The sequence below is a fragment of the Oncorhynchus tshawytscha genome, linkage group LG04, assembly GCF_018296145.1.
Source record: "Oncorhynchus tshawytscha isolate Ot180627B linkage group LG04, Otsh_v2.0, whole genome shotgun sequence".
Taxonomy (NCBI): Eukaryota; Metazoa; Chordata; class Actinopteri; order Salmoniformes; family Salmonidae; genus Oncorhynchus; species Oncorhynchus tshawytscha.
Window position 1 is genome coordinate 52,947,614 of NC_056432.1, and position 23,685 is coordinate 52,971,298.

At 42.5% G+C, this 23,685-nt stretch overlaps 1 protein-coding gene across 3 annotated transcripts in view; it reads left to right on the plus strand.

Annotated features, from left to right (window-relative positions):
* Positions 1 to 23,685, plus strand: part of LOC112248981 (tetraspanin-4) — a 121,812-nt gene that overhangs the window by 6,715 nt on the left and 91,412 nt on the right. The window contains exon 2 of one of the 3 annotated variants that reach the window (XM_024418478.2): positions 11,178 to 11,257. In XM_024418478.2, coding sequence (XP_024274246.1) covers positions 11,195 to 11,257 — 63 coding nt within the window. In that variant the 5' untranslated portion in view covers positions 11,178 to 11,194. Of the gene's footprint in view, positions 1 to 9,570; positions 11,258 to 23,685 lie in introns of those variants that run through there. The other 2 variants (XM_042320877.1, XM_024418476.2) reach the window with 2 other exon arrangements.

Consider the following 23,685-nt stretch of genomic DNA (forward strand, 5'->3'; position numbering starts at 1 on the left):
ACCATGCTTTTCCAAATGAGCCACACAGGACTCCATGGAGGCTACATGCAGATCACCAGTCATGGATTGGGGTTTCGTCTTGTGAAGTTGCTAGATGGTGATTTGCTGTCTTCAGAGAGGTAAATAGAGATCCATGGTTGAACAAATTAGCACACTAACGCAGCAAATCAATCAACCAATTGGAAACTTATGTAAATGGATTTGCTTCTATTAGCTTCACCCCTAACAAGGTCCTCCATTATATCATTAGCATGCATGGTCTGCCATGCCACAGTCCACAGTGACTCGCTCTCTCATTGAGAAGTTCACAAGGTACTGTTTTACTTGCTCGGCCGGGTTTAGTTGCCATGGCAACAAATCTGTCAGAAATCGGGAAGAATGTGTTGTCCAATCCTGAAGCCTCCCCTATCTCTGCTTTATTTCAAAAATACATTCTAGGGAAGTTTGCGACACAGTTCACACAGTCATAGATTTTCCTAGATCAAGTATTCCCTCTGTTTAAAAAAAAAAGAGTGAGCCTGATCAAAGCTGAAGTGAAGTCCCAGGGAACATCTCTCATTCCTCCCTGTTCTCTCTCCTACTCTGACTCTCTCTGTCTACCTTTCGCTCTCTCTACCTCTGTCTACCTGTCTCTCTCTGCTATGTGTATTACAGTATGTGTTCTCAATTGTTTTCCGAACATTTAATACCTTAGCCTGATTCAATATTGTTAACCTGCAGTAGTGGGTTGACTCATTGTTTTTGTACAGTTGAATTACACATCCTGATGTCTTTGGAGAGAGTGAAGATGCAGTTAGGGATAATGCATTGCCGGCTGTCAAGCGTTCCTATGCTGTGAGAGGGAGGCAGGGGACGTTTATTTATGAAACAGACACATATTTGGTGTTCACGCTGACATTGTCTACTTCCAGGGTGACAGTGGGGTTATGACTATTTGATTTAAAAGCTGATTGAGGCCACAAAGGACTTACTGCATCAGCAGGTTTGACACTGTTAAGATATAGTGTAACATTTCTGTGAACATGCAGTATTTAAATTGACCACCAGTGGGTAAGATAGTCAAACGAAAGTGTCTCAACTCGTCCAAATATGGGAAAGAAACATGGTAGCGTGTGTGAATGGACTAGACTGAGGGATTGTGTGTGTGTTTGGTAGTTATTTAGTGTTCTACCATTTTATCATTACATCAACTACTAGAGTTGGTTCCCTTATCCCCCAATTACCCTCTTATCTCATTCCCCAAACATAAATAGGTGTTCTACTTAACACTCCCCTTTTCTCACCTACTTTCATTTTTGCTCCAGTTTTCTTTCCTGCTATTTCTGTTCACCAGTCACCAGAACATTAGCAAGTCAGATTGAAAAAAAATAAAATAAATGGACCGACCTGAGACAAATAAGGCAATTGGGAAACCAAAATTCCGCATACAGTAATAATGCCCTCTGTAGTTTCTCATCATTCTTACATATGACTATCAACATTCTGTTGTAGCAAATTTTCTACTGATTTAAATAAGGTGCCAGCCTCCCCACCTCTCCCAGCCACCACTGTTGTGTAGGACTACTGTTTAACATCTTTGGTTTGGAGTCATGTTGGACAGCTTGTACCTTAATGCAACTCAGGTTGTAAAGATATTAGCTATCCCACAAGCTATAGACTTGCCGTGCAAAGAGGTAAGATCAATGTTGGACTCCCCACTTTTTTTGTATTATTTCAAAATAATAAAATATAATGTATACCATTTAGCAGATTATTTTATCCAAAGCGACATAGTCATGCGTAAACAAACAGTTACTCGTAAACAAATGTTTACGAGTAAAGACAACATGATTGAAATGGTAATATACGTTTGTTGGAAAAGGTGTGTAGAGGAATGGCCCACAATCTGTTGGAGTGCTTATCTCTCTATTTTACTTCTATCCTATTATTATTTTAGTATTTATCCTACGGTTCTGTGTAGGTCTACTAATTAGCATCCTCTCTCTCCATGCAAACAGTCCTCAACAGTAATTATGATTTGGGTAATTAGGTGTTCACAGACTTATGTACTTGAAAGAATTCTTAAGAATATACCACCACAGTTAAGCAGTTTCAATTTCTTTGCTACTTAGCAAACAACTTCGGTGTTGGTTTAATGAACATTTTAGTACATTAAATAAACATTCAACCCACTGGGCACAGACGTCAGTTCAATGTCTAGTTTTGATTTACATATGGTTGAGTTGTCTCGACTTCCGCCGAAGTTGGCTCTCCTGCCTGTTCGGGCGTTGCTCGGCGGTCGTCGTCTCCGGCCTACTAGCCGCCACCGATCCCTTTTTCGTTGTCCGTTTGTTTTGTCTCATTAGTTTCACCCGTGTCCTGTTGTATGTGCTTAATGGGCTTCCTTATTTAAAGTACGTGTAACCCCCCCTTGTTTTGTGCGGGATTGTATTTATGTTACGTGTGTGCGTTAGGTAGAGGTGTTCTTGTTTCTGGACCTGGCACCGTGCGTTTTGGGTGGTCCACATTACTGTCCGCGCCTTGTGTTTTGGGCTTGTTGTTTTGTGCCGCATTAAAGTGCACCTTTTCCCAGTGGAACTCTCTGCGCCTGATTCCTTCCTCATCCACCTAGTCCCGCGTGACATGAGTTGTCAACTAATGTGAAATCAACAAAACATTTCACTATGTCATTTGATTTAGGTAAAAAGTTGGGTGAAAAAAATATGAATTTCCCTTTTTTCAAATCCAATCGGTTTCCACATTGATTTAACATCACTCGCTAACTGAAGTGAACATAATTAGGGCTGGTTTCTATCAGGCCCCTACTGCGAAACAAACGTGTGTTTCGACCAGTCAGTCTGATAGGAAGTGTGGGGGAGCATATGCAGAGGACTCTCATATCATTTATTTATTTTCAAACATTAATTATTTACCAGCCGGTGTGTTTCAACTAGTAAACACAATTTCCCGGTTATGGCACCAGAACTCTTATGTTCCCACAGCGGGGATGTGAACCATAGAAATAGAATTACTAATTATATGTGTATGATTATTAATTCTATATGGTGAGAACCTCAGAGGAACTCTGCATTTCTCACTTAACCGTTTCAACTGTGTATGTGCAATGTCTCTAAGCTTGCACTGACTATGATGAGGCCAGCTTTACCACAGTTGAGCTTCACCTGCAGTGAGTTTGATTGGGGCTATCTACAACCTAAAATAGTTATTTGGCTGTCCCCATAGAAGAACCCTTTTGGGTTCCAGGTAGAACCCTTTTTGGTTTCATGTATAGTAGAACCCTTTCCACAGAGGAACCAAGATAACCCCCAGAAAATATTGTATATTCTAAGAGTGTAGACCTATGCCATTGGTCCTATTGTTTGGCCTTAGCTCAGAAGCAACACTGTGTGCTACAGGAGAGGCTTGCTCTAAGCTAGTAGCTACCGTAATCAAACAACAGCATATTGGTTCTCATTCTTTATGGTGCCAGGTTAAGTGGATGAATCGATGCCCTTGGGGACTGGGAAACCATTACCAGTGAATTCGAGAGAAATATGAGACAGTGTTGCATCTGCTGAACTATCTAGTGCAATCTAACGTGGGGAGGGTAATGAGTGATCCTTGGAAAAATAAACTGCTTTGGTTCTAATCAAAGACTAGGTCGGGCACGTGCCTGATATGCACGGTGAACACACACACACCGGTCCGCTGACCTGACCCGACTTGTGCCCCCAATACTCTCCGTATTTATCCGCATTTACCGCTCTCTTTTACCGCTCTGTCACTTTCCCTCTTAATCAAATTTCCTGGAGCTCGCCAACGCACAGCCAGCCACCTGTCTGAGAAATCTAGTGACGAGATTACTCATAATGCGAATGCAATCCCTTCACCGTTATTCACCCGCTATACTGTGTTAACGCCATGATGTACATACAGTAAGTGAGCCCAGTGGCTTGTGTGGGGCTGTGTGCATGCTTAGATGTGTGCTAGGTACCTTGTGATTTTTTTTTTTTTGCTTGCTGCATGTGTGTAATATCCCTTTCATACTACGGCATTTTTTTCGCCAACTTTACCATACCACAAACTTTTTTTCCCGATTTTTCCTTATAACTGAAATGTAATTGCAGGTGTTGTGCCGAAAATCTCCCCTTCGCGTGAACGCGCACGCACTCAATTCTTCATTGCTGCAAATTGCTTGTTAGTTCAGATTTCTGCTCTTCACTCCGTTGTCAGTTTAGCATACATTTTAATTTTAGTCGCAGAAAGCATTTTTTATTTGTGTCCTTTGATCGCGGGGCAGCCACTAGTAATGTCTGCAGTTTTCGGTTTGGCTATTTGTTTTAAGTGTATTAGTCTATAAATAAATCTCTTTGCCAAAATTCATCATCTCTCCCATATCTTATTGACTAGTAGTTGTTCTGAAATGTTTATTGCTTGCCTACATTTGACTCCCTCCTCTGTTTAATATAACACACATACATTCATTATTGATTTCTGTTGCCTATCCTGACATTAAGTTTGTTCTATTGAAAGTATTTGACTGACGTGTGCCATAGAAAGTATTTGACTAGTGACAAAATTAAGGAAATTAGAAGGGGGATCCGAAATTCTCCTCCCCCTTCTAATTTCCTTAATTTTGATGCTAGAGTCAAATATTTTCTATGACACACACTACTGGTCAACCTGAGTTTGAGCTACCAAAAATGATTCTGAAGTGTGCCAGGCCTTGCAGTCCCAAGATAGAAGAGAGGGAGATTTTCAGCAGGCAAGAAAATGGCCTTGCCGAACCCCCCCCCCTTCTAATTTCCTTAATTTGTCCCTAGTCAAATACTTTCTGTGGCACACATCAGAGTTAAATACTTTCTATAGAACAAACTTCACGTCATAGGCAACCAAAATGAATGTATGTGTGTTATATTTAACATAGAGGAGGGAGTAAAATGTAGGCAAGCAATAAACATTTCAGAACAACTACTAGTCGAATAGGGAATAGGAGCGATGACAAATTTTGGCAGAGATTTATTTATAGACTAATACAACACCTGTATCAAAGCCGAAACTGTAATTTCCACCTAATGATCTAGTACTCAATTCAGTAAACTTCTGCCTATGGTTTAAGGCATCCGGAATAGTTTGTGCATATATTATGAATACATTTTATGACTGTTTTGGTCATCGGCAAGGGTTTTCCGGCTGTTCGTGCACACAATGTTTTCTCAAGGCAAGCTGAATTCGGTAGATCAAGTCTATGCCCATTCGTCAGTGATTGGTCAACAGTAGGGATTATTCACCAAACGTTTTAGTTGGGTGTACAATTGCGCAACAAAAATCTCCTCAGCCAAAACGTAAAAATGAATGACAGATTTCTTGTGTTATTTTAGATGAATACTGACTTTTAGCTACGGTGTCTCAAGATAGACAAACAGAACTATTGCTGCTTTTTTTTCTCTCGTTTTTCAAGCAAAGGTCTTTTAAGGGAGTATGCGAGCACACTCGTTAGGCTAGAGGCCAGCCGAATCAAGGCATGCTGACACCTTTAGTATGAAACTTAGTTTAACGCACTACGCTCTTAATGAAACTCTTGATGGTTGCTAGGCAGCACAATATACCATCCTCCTGCCAGTTCTAAACTTTGCAAGGAATGTCACTCTTCTTCGCATACCCTACCACTAAGCATGCAATGTTTTCTTAACCACAACTGGATGGATCCATAAAGAATTACTGTGGGAATAAATATAACTGAATGAAGAACATATTGGAATAAAGTAGGCTATTTCAGTTGAAGGCATTTATTGAGACTCATCCAATCATTGTCATCCAATCATTGTAATACATTTGAAGCCATACCTGCGTGTGGTCAACTAGATGATAATTTCAGCACCGTTTTGATTGACTCCTTTGACTCCTCTTGATAAATCAATGTCAGATTTAGTTTTTTACTGAATCTCTGTTTTCGTATTGGTTAGGCAACAAATAGGCTGGGGAAATGTTATCTAAATTGAGGTGAGTGTTGCTCATGATCATCTTGTCTAGTTGGCTCATCTATTTTAACATTTTGCCTGCATGTTATGCAGTTTAACAAGTGGATTATGTTGCTCTTTACTTGCAGTCGCTTAGTAGCCTAGGTCTACGTTTGCCCAAAAGCCTGAGACGTCATTGACTTGTTTCAATCAATGTGATTTTGTTTCACTGAATCTGTCTGTATCGGCGATTTGGTTAATTGGTTTCTGGATGCGGAAATAAGTGGGGGTTGTATAGCTCATTTATTCGTTTGCCCAGCTATCACTGATCAGAAACATTCAGCATGCAATAATGTTGCCCAAATCAAATGTAGGCCTTTTATTTTGCTCAATCGCATGTATGCAACTACACAAGCTTCCTACGCGGAGGTTGTGAAATATTAACACGAGACTTGCATGCTTTTGAAAATAGGATTGCTATTATTTTCTATAAGTATCTTGATGAAGATCCGCTCAACGTAAGACCCTATGTCTGCACCCTAACAAAGTGGGTAAGAAAGAGATGAAACATGGATAGGGCTTGGGCTCTGTTTCAAAAATATCACTATCACCTTCCCGTGACACAAGTTGTGTGGGAAAAATATTTTTTATATTTTATTCTTACTACAACATATGTGTAGTTTTAAAAATACATTTTATTAGTCTTATAGTGTTTCTTAGGACTTGCCAAAACAAATTCATAATATATTTATTTTTGATGTATATTCAATGGTTTTATTCAAATAAATACCCACCCAAATCTGCACACCACTACTACCACTTGTCACAGGAATGTGGTAAAAATGGGCCTGTTTGGTAGGGGGTCATACAAACATTGTCAGTTTTTTCTTAAATCGTGTGGGGGGGGGTGTGTGTCTATGAGTGTGTGTGTATGTGCGATTGATGGATTATGTCCTGCAATCCTTACACCCTGTCCTCTAAGGGGATTTTCCCCACCAATCTCATCTAAATCCCCAGGAGACAATGGCTGCGGGATTAGACTTGCGATGAGCCAACACCTCCCCTAACCCCAGTTTTGTGTCTGTGTCAGTCTGACATACACCTTTTTCTCTGTCTCAACACCCATTCATTACAAACACACTAATTCTCAATCATGTTTGTAATCTGCATGTGCTGATGCATAAAGAAAGCATTCCTCGACTCTGCGTAGATATTGAGTGGAGAATATTATTATCCTGTAACGGGAGAAATCTGATATGTTAGTGAAGATAGATTATGCTCATAACATCACTGTGATTATGGCGGGTGAATAGGTTTTCACAGGGGCTGTTAGGTGTGACGAGTTCAGCATCAGGCTGGCATCTATTGACACTGTCCCCGGGCTGAAAATTGTAATGGATGGACGGCAGGTGCCTTCTCACATATCACTCTAGTTTATTTAGGGCTGAGACCGATGTTATGTTTTGATGTTTGTATCACTATAGCTGTAATTAAGATGAGATAATAGACAATGTGCTCACTTAAAAATGACTCTTTAAAGAAAGTTGGGTGCTGGATCCACGCTTTGTAAAAATCCATTTAGGGCAGTACAGGGTTTTCCTGCAGTGTGAGTTTGATTAAATGCCACCCAGTGTGGATATGTGTGGACTGTGTGGAACTGTGTTTAGATACACACTGCCCGGTATGACTGCAAATCAAATAAAAATGAATTATATGGAGGCTATGTGTGGAGGCTTTGCGGTAGATTTGATGAATTATTGAAGTTCCATTTCCTTTGTCGTTTCACACTAGGAGAGGTAATCTACCGTTGCTCTTCAGAGGGGCACACCATTGTTTTTCTCTTGGTTTCTTACTGGGATTGCACAGTGTTTGATATCTGGTAATTGTACTGATCCCCTCTGTGTGGAAAGTCCACATTTTCCCCTGCCTCCTTCCAAAATAAAACACAATACATATTTTCAATTTTTTTTGTGCAGCTGAAAAACCCAGGCAATGGAAATAGAAAATGTAGTAAAATAAATGAATCTTTGCTTGAAAATGTTGACATTTAAGGAATATTTTGGACCCACAGTTTGGAACCACTGATCTTACATCCTATTCAGACAGTCGTGCTCTCAATATTCAAACGTTGATCATTGACATTGATCTAGCATGCCATTGAATTGTTCTCGGCATGAAAGTATTGATGTCACTCCACAACCATTGTCATTAGTTCACTTGACAAAATATGAATGTCACGTCCCAGTGGTATGGACTCCTCCTCCTCTATTAAGAGTCCATGTCTTGGACGTAGGGGGTCTGCTAGCCTATGATGACTACATTAGAATGTAGCCTCCGTCTTCTCCCCTACTTTAAGACTATTGTATTTCTTGGTCACTTTGTCTGTTTATTGAAGGTGGCTTTGTACGTATAGTGCATTTCACAACCTGCTGAGCCTTGTGTCTGTGTGTATAGTATTTACATTAAATTATCCATATTGTTGTCTGAATATGTTTGATGTATTTTTCCCAAATTCACAAGAGGTCCGTTTCCTCCTTCCTACCTGGACCAGCCTCCACTGCTATTTTAATGAATCGTTAAATTGTCATATTGTAGTTTATCATTGCTTGTTTTTTTCTTTAAAATGGGGCTACCAGGCATGGTTCTCTGAGCCTGTAGAAGAGAGATTCTGCTGTAAGCCTGATGGACTGATACGCATATCTACAGGGAACTGTGCTACATTCCTTATTTTGTATGTTCAGCAATATGTGAGGTATATGGGGAAATTATTTTGAATAGGTATATTATACAGTATAGGATTTAATTTAATATCAATACAAATGCTGTTTTTAGATGGTCCACACAATTACCAAACATCAATTAGCAAGCAATAAACAATGATAGACTGCAAGGCATTGAGTTACCCATAAGCCTAACATGTACATGCATCTAAGAACAAACTGAAAGTGAAATATTCTGCTACTGGCATCTTGGCGAGGGGAAAAATACAAGTTCAATCATAGTTGACCTTTTTTGTTGTTCAAGCCTTGTTGTTGAAACCTTCGTCACCATTCATTGTTTTGAACCAGATGGTCACAGAGTTGCGGAGCGTGTTATTTTGTTTATAGCATATGTATATCTAGGGAGAGTTGCTTGCAGCATGGGATTCTAGCTGCAATGTGTGGGTATGTTTGTTCCTGTAGGGGGGATAGAGGTAGAAAAATGACTGTAGTCAAGCATCTATAGAGCGTAGGTTCGAGTGAGAGAACAACCTTAGAATGTGGAATGAGATGGCGAGAGAGGGAGGGAGAGAGAAAGGGAGATGGAGAACTAGCATCTTTCTGGTATGTTAACCAAGGAGCAGGTCCTCTTTTGTGTGGGGTTGATGCTCACGTGTTTGTGTATGTCAGAGAGAGAGAGCGAGGGAGAGGGAGGAACAGTGTGTGGTGCGAGGGAGGATGGGACGCAGGAAGCGGATTGGCTCAGCTCTGTAGTAGGGTGTGGCTATAGGCTGTGAATGACTGCTCCAACCCATCTCACTGTCAGGATTTGAGGACAGTTACCAAGGAGTAGAGGGGGGAGTGCTGAAATAGTGTGAGTGAATGAGAGACAGTAAGCGAGAGGGAGGGAGGGAGGGAGAGCGAGAGGGAGCTGGACGGTTGCTATAACACTGCAGTCTTTTTTTCTTCTTCCCTCATCCAAGGAAGGTGTCTCTCTCTCTTCTTCTGGAAATGACCCTGGCAGATACTTCACTCTAGTTACCCACCTAGAGAGGAAGAGGAGAAAACAAACAAAAGGGGTGCACAGAAGGGAGGGAGAGAAGAGGAGAGGGAACCTGAATGCAATGCTCTACTGGCTGGACTGTGAAACTGATATACAGAAAGGGAGGGAGACAGAGGTGAAGAAGGAGCGAGGGAGTGAGGCAAGTAGCAGGTAGACCTGCGAAACAGCAGCTGCGGGAAGGGGAACAGAGGAAAAGCAGAAAGGGGGAGTTAGAGAGGAGAAAGAGAGAACGAACCAGGACGAACAGGAAAACCAGGCAAGGAAAGTGGTAGAGCGCTCACCTAAAGGAAACCAATGAATTCTCTCCTCATTTCAGTTACCTATCCTTTTCTCACGTATCTTTTCCTTTCACTCATCCCCACGCATTCACCCTCAGTGTTGTCTCTTGGTCTGCACATCTTCTCTCCTTTTAACTTTTCTGCATGTGAGGGAAAGTGGAGCCAAGACAATGGACACTGCTGAACATTCAGAATCAATTCCAACTGGATGTAGTACTAGCGTGCGGTCTTAATGGAGAAGTGGTTCTGGTGTAAAAGAGACTGATTGGCTAAAACCCTGTTGTTGTTGTCAAGAATGACTGTTTTCTCTGCCAGAGCGCACCTGCTCCGGAATTTCTAATGGCACCAGGTGTGACGTATCACTCAGCCAACCGATCAGATGAGAGCAGTTCTGGAAGTGCCAAGCGCTCTTGCAATTATGTGTGTCCGATTCACCTGAGATTAGCAGGAATTGGAAAAGCTAGAGCTTCTTTGTGATAGACAAGTGTAGTTGTGGGATTCAGGAAAGGGACATATAATGAACAGGTGTTGTAGGATTAAGCAACGTTAAAACGGGAATATACAGGTGTAGGATTACGAATGAAGGCACTCTGGATAACCACAGATGACAAGACATCGTCCACAGACGAATTTGAGGTGATGTGTTTTAATCTTAGCTGGTCTATCACTGCAGGGGCACAGTTGGACTGCATGCCTAATCACGCTTCAGTTTCTGTGGTGAAAACACTGTAGGCTGGTTTGCTTAGAAACTATTGGGAACAGGTGCTATTCCACATTACTGGCACCACAACTATGCACATTTGTCCCCTGAGGACACGCTATTTGTACTTTGTGTCTCTGTTTAGGTCTTAAGTGACTTTTTTTGTGTGGGCTCTCAAAGACCTCTTGAAGCTCTTGAGGGGGTTGAAATAAAACTTTGGCTGTTGCTAGCGTCTCACCTCTGGTTGGTCCATGAGGCGCTCGAGCACGGACGAGACGCCTTACCGGCGCAGTCCCTCACTGGACAGCAAGCCCGAGACGCCACCCTTCAACTCGGGTTTCCACAGCTACAGTGGCGAGTACGAGTATAAACGTCCGCCCTTTGCATTCGGCTTCCACACGGCGCCGGGTCCGCAGGCGGCTAAAGGCCGCTACACCACCTCGCAGGGGAAGAAGTATGTGGTGTTTTACCTGGACCTCTCCTTCATCTTCCTCCTAGAGCTGCGGCGCTGCAGGATGGCTGAGGGCTGCATGAGGAGCCTGCGCTACGGTATGGTCTTCTTCAACCTCCTCTTCTGGGTGAGTCCAGCTTTTTGGCATTTGGAGTGTGTGTGTGTGGTGGGGATGTTTTGAGATGTGGCAAGTCTTGGTGAGGTCTGTCTGTCTGTCTTTGTCTCTGTCTGTCTGGGTGTTGTATGAGTGATTGTGTGGGTGTGCTTCATTAAGTTCAGTTTCTGTATTTCTATGTGGGTATATTTCTGCCTGTTTGTGTTCAGCCTATGCATGCGCAAACCTGTTTGTATCGCGGGTATCACTTTATTGAAATATTTGCACTCTAATTCATTATCACATCTATCTTACTCTTTTGCAAAAGTGGTTCTCTCTTACTCTTTTTACACTTGTGGGCTCTTGACTGTGTCTGTTTGATTATGTATGTCTCACGGTGATAGCATCCGTCCCCTCACCACTCTTTTGACGCCTGCACAGCTTGTCAAACGTGACCGTTAAGCTTGAAATTCACAGATGTCTCTCTCTTCTTTGGCATTCTATCTATACTCGCCCTTCATGACCTTCCTTTATCCTTTTCTCTGCATGCTTTGGGAATTGGGGTCTCTATAGTATCCTGATTCTATGGTCCCCTTTGACCAATTGAACACGCCTGTCCTCTTTTGTAATAAAATGAGGTCTTGTACATTGGAAAGCAATCACTGCCAAGGCCCACTCCTTCCTGGGAGCCAGTGACCTCCAGACCCTTTAAAAAAAAACAGCTATAACCTGCTGCCAGAAAGGGGTCAATGTATTTGTGATTAGCAGCTGTGTCTGTGTGTGGGAGAGGCGGGGAGGGGGGGGGGGGGTCATGGGCAATACATGCTTTTTACCTCTTCAGACAGCGTTAAGATATTTATGCTTCTAATAAGATGATACAGGCAGAGCTCTTCAATTGGAAATAGTTGCCCGTTTAAAAGTCTGGAGCTAAATGACAGGAATGTTTGGTGCACTTAATTTTATCTGCTCCTGTTAGTTACCCTGCATAAGAACGTCTGCTAAATTATCTAAATGTAAACATATGGTGCCATTATCAATACAGCTAATCAGCCTGTAATATTTTGTTGTATAGGCCTAGGCCCATTTATTTTCTGAAATTCACTGAAGAAAATGGTCCTCCCCTTCCTCCTCTGAGGAGCCTTCACAGATGCCTATCCATGTGGTAGGCCGACCATTTTGTTAAACAGACCGTTACATTTGTCTTTTTTTAGTCCGGATTCCTGTAACTAATCAATTTGGCTATTTAAGCTATGATCAGCTTGTCAAAAATGTACGGATACAAACTTGAAACCACTGATCATGACAATGGGATGAAACTCCTGGACAACACTTGTGATTGTCCATTCCGTATTGACCATTTTACTTTGATCTGTCCTGTTTTTAGGATAGGTTGTTTGCTAAGATGACGGCACAGTTTTTATTTGATTGGGTGTCATTTAGGTTTGGCTATTTGATCAGAAAAACCTGCATGATGTAAAAAGTGTCCATCTTACATTGTCATACATTTTATGTCCAGCCTGTAGGCTACAGAAAACTCACCTATCTTATATCTGCTACATGGTTTATTATTTAAAAAAATGTAATGTCCTCTCACTGTCAACTGCGTTTATTTTCAGCAAACTTAACGTGTAAATATTTGTATGAACATAAGATTCAACAACAGACAAACTGAACAAGTTCCACAGACGTGACTAACAAATGGAATAATGTGTCCCTGAATAAAGGGGATCAAAAGTAACAGTCAGTATCTGGTGTGGCCACCAGCTGCATTGCATCTCCTCCTCATGGATTGCACCAGATTTGCCAGTTCTTGCTGTAAGTTGTTACCCCACTCTTCCACCAAGGCACCTGCAATTTCCCAGACATTTCTGGGGGGAATGGCCCTAGCCCTCACCCTCCAATCCAACAGGTCCCAGATGTGCTCAATGGGATTGAGATTCGGGCTCTTCGCTGGCCATGGCAGAACACTGACATTCCTGTCTTGCAGGAAATCTGGCACAGAACTAGCAGTATGGCTGGTGGCATTGTCATGCTGGAGGGTCATGTCAGGATGAGCCTGCAGGAAGAGTACCACATGATGGAGGAGGATGTCTTCCCTGTAACGCACTGAGATTACCTGCAATGACAACAAGCTCAGTCCGATGATGCTGTGACACATGCCCCAGACCATGACGGACCCTCCACCTCCAAATCAATCCCGCTCCAGAGTACAGGCCTCGGTGTAACGCTCATTCCTTTGTCAATAAACGGGAATCCGACCATCACCCGTGGTGAGACATAACCGCGACTCGTCAGTGAAGAGCACTTTTTGACAGTTCTGCCTGGTCCAGCGATGGTGGGTTTGTGCCCATAGACGATGTTGTTGCCGTTGATGTCTGGTGAGGACCTGCCTTACAACAGGCCTACAAGCCCTCGGTCCAGCCTCTCTCAGCCTATTGCAGACAGTCTGAGCACTGATGGAGGGATTGTGCATTCCTGGTGTAACTCGGGCAGTTGTTGTTGCCATCCTGTACCTGTCCCGCAGGTGTGACGTTCGGGTGTACTGATCCTGTGCAGGTGTTGTTACATGTGGTCTGCCACTGCAGCTGTCCGTCCTGTAGCACTGTCTTGGGGGTCTCACAGTACAGACATTGCAATTTATTGCCCTGGCCACATCTGCAGTCCTCATGCCTCCTTGTAGCATGCCTAAGGCACGTTCACACATATGAGCAGGGACCCTGGGCATCTTTCTTTTGGTGTTTTTTATAGTCAATAGAAAGGCCTCTTTAGTGTCCTACATTTTCATAACTGTGACCATAATTGCCTACCGTCTGTAAGCTGTTAGTGTCTTAACTACCGTTCCACAGGTACATATTCATTAATTGTTTATGGTTCATTGAACAAGCATGGGAAACAGTGTTTAAACCCTTTACAATGAAGATCTGTGAAGCCATTTGGATTTTTACAAATTATCTTTGAAAGACAGGGTCCTGAAAAAGAGAAGTTTATTTTTTTGCTGAGTTTAGATATATTTTTTGGGCGGAACGTTGGTGGAGCGCCTCAGCGATTAATGTCTCCAACAGCACCCTGGAGGCGCGCTAGGAATGGACATGCTAAGTATTTTGCACCCCTGCCTTTGACAAAGTGGGCGCTGCTTATCACAGGGCAGCATCAGTGCTCACCTAAAAAGTCAATTTGCCACTGGTTGAGGGACATTTTCATTGTTTTAGGGCAAAATTATGTGTGGTTTTATGTGTTGGAGGTGTATTTTGGTCAGTTTAGCTCAGAAAATGCCCCCCTCGTCATTCTGCTAACCTAGGAAGATTGACAGGATAGGCAGTAGGATAGGATAACATAACGCCAAGGACTGGGTAGAGAAGAGTGTCTGAACAGAAGGCATTCAACTTTAGAACCTGATTGGTCCAACAGGCTGTCAAGCGCCGGGAAGATAAACGGATCATATACAAAGACCCAGACTTCAAAGTTGACACACCAGACCTACCTCCCAACATCGCCCCGGTTGAAAAACCAACCAAGGAGGAGCTGGTGGCAAAACCTTTCACCCTAACTTTGCAACTAACTTTAGCTAGCCGAATGATGGCAGTGTGATGTTGTGGAATGCCATCAGTAACATGTCATGCAATAATTGGTGACTGCATGCATTGTGACTGCTATGTAGACCACCTGGAACAGCACCATTCTCCACTTCACAGGTGTATTCATTCCGGTGTCTCATAGGCATAGAAACCAGAATGAATAAAACAGGCTTGGAACCTCTAACTCTGGCAAATTGACTGGTCAACTCATGGGCACATTTGCAATGGCTGCCTGGTGTTGTTGTCATTAAATTTGATTTGTCACATGCTTTGTAAACAACAGGTGGAGATTACCAGTAAAATGCTTACATACAGGCTCTTCCCAAAAATGCAGAGAGAGAAAATAGAGAAATAATAGAAAAGTAAAAACACATAATAATAAATACACAATGAGTGATGATAACTTGCCTATGTACAAGGGGTACCAGTATCGAGTTGATGTGCAGGGGTCTGAGGTAATTAAGGCATACAGTTGAAGTCGGACATTTACATACACCTTAGCCAAACACATTTAAACTCAGTTTTTCACAATTCCTGACATTTAATCATAGTAAAAATTCCCTGTCTTAGGTCAGTTAGGATCACCACTTTATTTTAAGAATGTGAAATGGCAGAGTAATAGTAGTGATTTATTTCAGCATTTCTTTCTTTCATCACATTCCCAGTGGGTCAGAAGTTTATATACACTCAATTAGTATTTGGTAGCATTGCCTTTAAATTGTTCTGGGACCAGTTGGATCGGAGGGTGAGGGCTAGGTCCATTCCCCCAGACCAAGTTTATACTTCCTGATTGATGTCTTGAGATGTTGCTTCAATATATCCACAAAATTCTGCTTCCCATTGATTCCATCCATTTTGTGAAGTGCACCAGTCCCTCCTGCAGCAAAGCACCCCCACAACATGAAAAGGGGCAGACGTAGCGGTCTTCTGATCAGGCTCCGGAGATGGGCACATCGCGCACCACTCCCGAGCATACTACTCGCCAATGTCCAGTCTCTTGACAACAAGGTTGATGAAATCTGAGCAAGGTTAGCATTCCAGAGAGACATCAGAGACTAACGTTCTTTGCTTCACTGAAACATGGCTCACTCGAGACATGCTATCGGAGTCGGTACAGCCAACTGGTTTCTTCACGAATCGCGATGACAGAAACAGCATCTTTCTGGTAAGAAGAGGCCGGGGGGGTATGCCTTATGATTAACGAGACGTGGTGTGATCATAACAACATACAGGAACTCAAGTCCTTCTGTTCACCTGACTTAGAATTCCTCACAATCAAATGTCGACTGCATTATCTACCAAGAGAATTCTCTTAGATTATAATCACAGCCGCATATATTCACCCCCAAGCAGACACCTCGATGGCCCTGAACAAAATTTATTTGACTCTATGTAAACTGGAAACCACATCCTGAGGCTGCATTCATTGTAGCTGGGGATTTTAACAAGGCTAATCTGAAAACAAGACTCTAAATTCTATCAGCATATCGATTGTGCAACCAGGGCTGGTAAAACCCTGAACCATTGTTATTCTAACTCTAACTTCCTAACAACAACATTGATAAATACGCTGATTTGGTGAGCGAGTTTATTAGCAAGTGCTTCGGTGATGTCGTACCCACAGCAACTATTAAAACATTCCCAAACCAGAAACCGTGGATTGATGGCAGCATTCGTGCGAAACTGAAAGTACAAACCACTGCTTTTAATCAGGGCAAGGTGACCGGAAATATGACCGAATACAGTGTAGCTATTCCCTCCACAAGGCAATCAAACAAGCTAAGCATCAGTATAGAGACAAAGGAGAGTCGCAATTCAACGGCTCAGTATATGGCAGGGTCTACAGTCAATCACTGATTACAAAAAGAAAACCAGCCCCGTCGCGGACCAGGATGTCTTGCTCCCAGACAGACTAAACAACTTCTTTGCTCGCTTTGAGGACAATACAGTGCCACTGACACGGCCCGCTACCAAAACCTGCGGACTCTCCTTCCCTGCGGCCGACGTGAGTAACACATTTAAACATGTTAACCCTCGCAAGGCTGCAGGCCCAGACGGCATTCCCAGCCGCGCCTTCAGAGCATGCGCAGACCAGCTGGCTGGTGTGTTTATGGACATATTCTATCAATCCTTATCCCAGGCTGCTGTTCCCACATGCTTCAAGAGGGCCACCATTGTTCCTGTTCCCAAGAAAGCTAAGGTAACTGAGCTAAACGACTACCTCCCCATAGCACTCACTTCCGTCATCATGAAGTGCTTTAAGAGACTAGTCAAGGACCATATCACCTCCACCCTACCTGACACCCTAGACCCACTCCAATTTGCTTACCACCCCAATAGGTCCACAGACGACGCAACCACACTGCACACTGCCCTAACCCATCTGGACAAGAGGAATACCTATGTGAGAATGCTGTTCATCGACTACAGCTCAGAATTTAACACCATAGTACCCTCCAAACTCATCATCAAGCTCACCCGCCCTGTGCAACTGGGTACTGGACTTCCTGACGGGCCGCCTCCAGGTGGTGAGTGTAGGTAACATCTCCACCCTGCTGATCCCCACAAGGGTTTGTTCTGAGCCCTCTCCTGTACTCCCTGTTCACCCACGACTGCGTGGTCATGCACGCCTCCAACTCAATCATCAAGTTTGCAGACGACACTACAGTGGTAGGCCTGATTACAAACAATGATGAGACGGCCTACAGGGAGTAGGTGAGGGCCCTCGGAGTGTGGTGTCAGGAAAATAACCTCACACTCAACGTCAACAAAACAAAGGACATGATTGTGGACTTCAGGCAACAGCAGAGGGAGCCATCCCCCTATTCCAATCGATGGGACAGTAGTGGAGAGGGTAGTAAGTTTTAAGTTCCTCGGCGTACACATCACGGACAAACTGAATTGGTCCACCCACACAGACAGCGTGGTGAAGAAGGCGCAGTGGCGCCTCTTCAACCTCATGAGGCTGAAGAAATTTGGCTTGTCACCAAAAGCACTCAACTTCTACAGATGCACAATCAAGAGCATCCTGTCGGGCTGTATCACCGCTTGGTACGTCAACTGCTCCGCCCACAACCGTAAGGCTCTCCAGAGGGTAGTGAGTTCTACACAACGCATCACCGGGGGCAAACTACCTGCCATCCAGGACACCTACACCACCCGATGTCACAGGAAGGCCATAAAGATCATCAAGGACAACAACCACCCAAGCCACTGCCTGTTCTCCCCTCTATCATCCAGAAGGTGAGGTCAGTACAGGTGCATCAAAGCAGGGACCAAGAGACAGAAGCTGTTTTTCAATCTCAAGGCCATCAGACTGTTAAACAGCCATCACTAACATTGAGTGGCTGCTGCAAACATACTGACTCAACTCCAGCCACTTTAATAATTGAAAAATATATGTAAAACATTTATCACTAGCCACTTTAAATGCCAATTAAACCTCTTGATATTCCCAAAACCGCATGCGGGAGCGTAATCATCGCCTGACAATAATTAGCATAACGCAACGGACATAAATATCCCTAGAAAATATTCCTATTCATGAAAATCACAAATTAAATATATTGGAACACAGCTTAGCCTTTTGTTAATCACCCTGTCATCTCAGATTTTCAAAATATGCTTTACAGCCAACGCTAGACAAGCATTTGTGTAAGTTTATCATAGGCTAGCATAGCATTATGCCTTGCTAGCAGCAGGCAACCTTGTCATGGAAATCAGAAAAGCAATCAAATTAAATCGTTTACCTTTGAACTTCGGATGTTTTCACTCACGAGACTCCCAGGTAGATGGCCAAAGTTAATTTTTTTCCCCAAAATATTATTTTTATAGACGAAACAGCTCCATTTGTTCTTCACGTTTGGCTGAGAAATCGCCCGGAAATTGCGGTCATCACAACGCCGAAAAATATTCCAAATTAGCTCCATAATATCAACAGAAACATGGCAAACGTTGTTTAGAATCCATCCTCAAGGTGTTTTTCTAATATCTATTTGATAATATATCCGTCGGGACAATTAGTTTTTCGGTACGACCGATTGGAGTAATGGCTACCTCTGTATTTTACGCGAGAATCTCTCTCGGAGCCACCATGTGACCACTTACTCAATGTGGCCGCCTACGGCTATTCTTCAACAGAAATGCGTAAAACAATGCCACAATGCTGTAGACACCTTGGGGAATACGTAGAAAGCGTAAGCTCGTTGATGGTACATTCACAGCCAAATAGGGAGTCATTGGAACGCAGCGCTTTCAAAACCTGGGGCACTTCCGGATTGGATTTTTCTCAGGCTTTCGCCTGCAACATCAGTTCTGTTATACTCAGCCAAAATGTCAAAACTTCACAGTTTTGGAAACGTTAGAGTGTTTTCTATCGAAAGCTGTCAATTATATGCATATTCTAGCATCTTTTCCTGACAAAATATCCCGTTTTAAAACGGGAACGTTTTTTTCCCAAAAAGGAAAATACTGCCCCCTAGCACTAAGAGGTTAATATAATGTTTACATACCCTACATTACTCATCTCATATGTATATACTGTGCTTGATACCATCTACTGCATTTTGCCTATGCCGTTCTGTACCATCACTCATTCATTTATCTTTATGTACATATTCTTCATCCCTTTACACTTGTGTATAAGGTAGTTGTTGTGAAATTGTTAGGTCAGACTACTCGTTGGTAATTACTGCATTGTCGGAACTAGAAGCACAAGCATTTCGCTATGCTCGCATGAACATCTGCTAACCATGTGTATGTGACAAATAAAATTTGATTTGATGATGCTGCCACCCCCGTCCTTCACGGTTGGGATGGTGTTCTTCGGCTTGCAAGCCTCCCCCTTTTTCCTCCAAACATAACGATGGTCATTATGGCCAAACAGTTCTATTTTTGTTTCATCAGACCAGAGGACATTTCTCCAAAAAGTATCATCTTCGTCCCCATGTGTAGTTGCAAACCGTAGTCTGGCTTTTTATGGCGGTTTTGGAGCAGTGGCTTCTTCCTTGCTGAGTGGCCTTTCAGGTTATGTCAATATAGAACTTGTTTTACTGTGGATATAGACGGTACGTTTGTACCGGTTTCCTCCAGCATCTTCACAAGGCCCTTTGCTGTTGTTCTGGGATTGATTTTCACCTTTCGCACCAAAGTACGTTCATCTCTAGGAGACAGAACACGTCTCCTTCCTGAGCGGTATGACGGCTGAGGCCCCATGGTGTTTATACTTGCGTACTATTGTTTGTACAGATGAACGTGGTACCTTCAGGTGTTTGGAAATTGCTCCCAAGGATGAACCAGACTTGTGGAGGTCTACATTTTTTCTGAGGTCTTGGCTGATTTCTTGTAGGTGTTCATTTTGTCCAGGTGGAAAAGGTAAGTGTGGAGTGCGATTGCGTCATCTGTGGTTCTGTTGGGGCGGTATGAGAAGTGGAGTGGGTCTAGGGTATCCGGGAGGATGCTGTTGATGTGAGTCCTGACCAGCCTTTCAAAGCACTTTATGGCTACCGATTAGATGTTGACCGATTATGATTTTGCAACACCGATACCGATTATTGGAGGACCCAAAAAAGCGATACCGATTTAAATCGGACAATTTTTATTACATTTGTTTTGTAATAATGACAATTACAACAATTCTGAATGAACACTTATTTTAACTTAATATAATACATCAACAAAATCAATTTCGCCTCAAATAAATAATGAAACATGTTCAATTTGGTTTAAATAATGCAAAAACAAATTGTTGGACAAGAATGTAAAAGTTCAATATGTGCCATGTAAAAGCGAATGTTTAAGTTCCTTGCTCAGAACATGAGAACATATGAAAGCCTGTGGTTCCTTTTTTGTAACAGTATTTTTATTGGAATTTCACAATTTTCACCCATATTAAGAGATACAACAACAGAGACAAAGCACACAGAACAAAAACAAGAAAAACAGCACCCACTTACACATATCTACGTGCATATACAGTGCCTTGCGAAAGTATTCGGCCCCCTTGAACTTTGCGACCTTTTGCCACATTTCAGGCTTCAAACATAAAGATATAAAACTGTATTTTTTTGTGAAGAATCAACAACAAGTGGGACACAATCATGAAGTGGAACGACATTTATTGAATATTTCAAACTTTTAACAAATCAAAAACTGAAAAAATTGGGCGTGCAAAATTATTCAGCCCCTTTACTTTCAGTGCAGCAAACTCTCTCCAGAAGTTCAGTGAGGATCTCTGAATGATCCAATGTTGACCTAAATGACTAATGATGATAAATACAATCCACCTGTGTGTAATCAAGTCTCCATATAAATGCACCTGCACTGTGATAGACTCAGAGGTCCGTTAAAAGCGCAGAGAGCATCATGAAGAACAAGGAACACACCAGGCAGGTCCGAGATACTGTTGTGAAGAAGTTTAAAGCCGGATTTGGATACAAAAAGATTTCCCAAGCTTTAAACATCCCAAGGAGCACTGTGCAAGCGATAATATTGAAATGGAAGGAGTATCAGACCACTGCAAATCTACCAAGACCTGGCCGTCCCTCTAAACTTTCAGCTCATACAAGGAGAAGACTGATCAGAGATGCAGCCAAGAGGCCCATGATCACTCTGGATGAACTGCAGAGATCTACAGCTGAGGTGGGAGACTCTGTCCATAGGGCAACAATCAGTCGTATATTGCACAAATCTGGCCTTTATGGAAGAGTGGCAAGAAGAAAGCCATTTCTTAAAGATATCCATAAAAGTGTCATTTAAAGTTTGCCACAAGCCACCTGGGAGACACACCAAACATGTGGAAGAAGGTGCTCTGGTCAGATGAAACCAAAATTGAACTTTTTGGCAACAATGCAAAATGTTATGTTTGGTGTAAAAGCAACACAGCTCATCACCCTGAACACACCATCCCCACTGTCAAACATGGTGGTGGCAGCATCATGGTTTGGGCCTGCTTTTCTTCAGCAGGGTCAGGGAAGATGGTTAAAATTGATGGGAAGATGGATGGAGCCAAATACAGGACCATTCTGGAAGAAAACCTGATGGAGTCTGCAAAAGACCTGAGACTGGGACGGAGATTTGTCTTCCAACAAGACAATGATCCAAAACATAAAGCAAAATCTACAATGGAATGGTTCAAAAATAAACATATCCAGGTGTTAGAATGGCCAAGTCAAAGTCCAGACCTGAATCCAATCGAGAATCTGTGGAAAGAACTGAAAACTGCTGTTCACAAATGCTCTCCATCCAACCTCACTGAGCTCGAGCTGTTTTGCAAGGAGGAATGGGAAAAAAAGTCAGTCTCTCGATGTGCAAAACTGATAGAGACATACCCCAAGCGACTTACAGCTGTAATCGCAGCAAAAGGTGGTGCTACAAAGTATTAACTTAAGGGGGCTGAATAATTTTGCACACCCAATTTTTCAGTTTTTGATTTGTTAAAAAAGTTTGAAATATCCAATAAATGTCGTTCCACTTCATGATTGTGTCCCACTTGTTGTTGATTCTTCACAAAAAAATACAGTTTATCTTTATGTTTGAAGCCTGAAATGTGACAAAAGGTCGCAAAGTTCAAGGGGGCCGAATACTTTCGCAAGGCACTGTATATACACATGCATACACATACATATACCCATGCATATACACACACATACATACACGCACGCACACACACACACACACATATACACACCCATACATACGTACACCATTTTCCTCTTCCCACTCGGTGCTTCTCTCACCCCATCACCATCATTGCGTCTCTCAATACATACATTTTAAACAAACTTAAACAAAAAAGCTCAGTTTAAACCAAGAGGTTAGGTTCCACACATGGAACGTACAGTGTAGTTCTGAAGTACATAGATCCCTGCCATTCTAAGAGAATCCTTGCAGCATAATAGCTGATACCTCAGGTTCTAGTTAATTTAGATAAGGTTCCCATACTTTGTAGAACTGGTCTGTTTTAGAATGCAATGTACATGTCAGATATTCCAGAGGCACCCATTCAAATAGTATCTTATTCCAATCTTTAATAGAAGGAACCTTATCACTAATCCACTGTAAAAGGATGTTTTTCCTCGCTGCGAAGGTAAGGATGTTGTAAAGCCTCCTTTTACAGACAGAAGTAACATGCCTACTAGGGAGACCTAACAGTAAAGAAACTGGGTCCAATTCTAGATCAACCCCTAGGATCTTTTCAATTTCTTGCAGAACACCAGACCAGTATCTTTGTATTTTGTACATGACCATAAACAATGTGTTAGGGTGCCTGTATCAGTTTTGCATTTAAGACACTGAAGGGAAGAGGAAGTGGGGCTAAAAGCATGTCTGCGATTTGGGGATATATGCAATCTGTGTATTATTCTTAATTGGATTGCTCTAGTACGGTTACATATAGATATTGTTTTTGCATATCTCCAAATGTCCTCCCACATCTCTTCGTCAATAGTAACAGACAATTCTTTCTCCCACACTTGTTTCACCCTCTGTGTGTTGACAGCAGAAAAGGACCTTAAAGTATCATAAAACAGACTTACAGACATTTTCCTTTGTGGGAAAATAAAGCATTCTTTCAATGACAGACACATCAGGGTTACCAATTAAGGTGGTGCTCTTCAGAATATGTCTTACTTGTAGGAAGCGGAAAAAGTCCTGCTTTGGGAGTCGATATTTCTCGACCATCTGCTCAAATGACAACAAAATCTTATCAGCAAATAAGTCATTTAGCCTGCGTATGCCCTTATTAAGCCATAAGTTAAAGCCAGCATCCAGCAATCCTGGACTGAAATCTGGGTTGTTAAGAATTGGGGTAAGAGCAGAGGTTAGTTTGAACCTTCCCAGGAAGCGTTGAACTGACCTCCATACTTTGAGTGTGTTAAGTGTAACGGG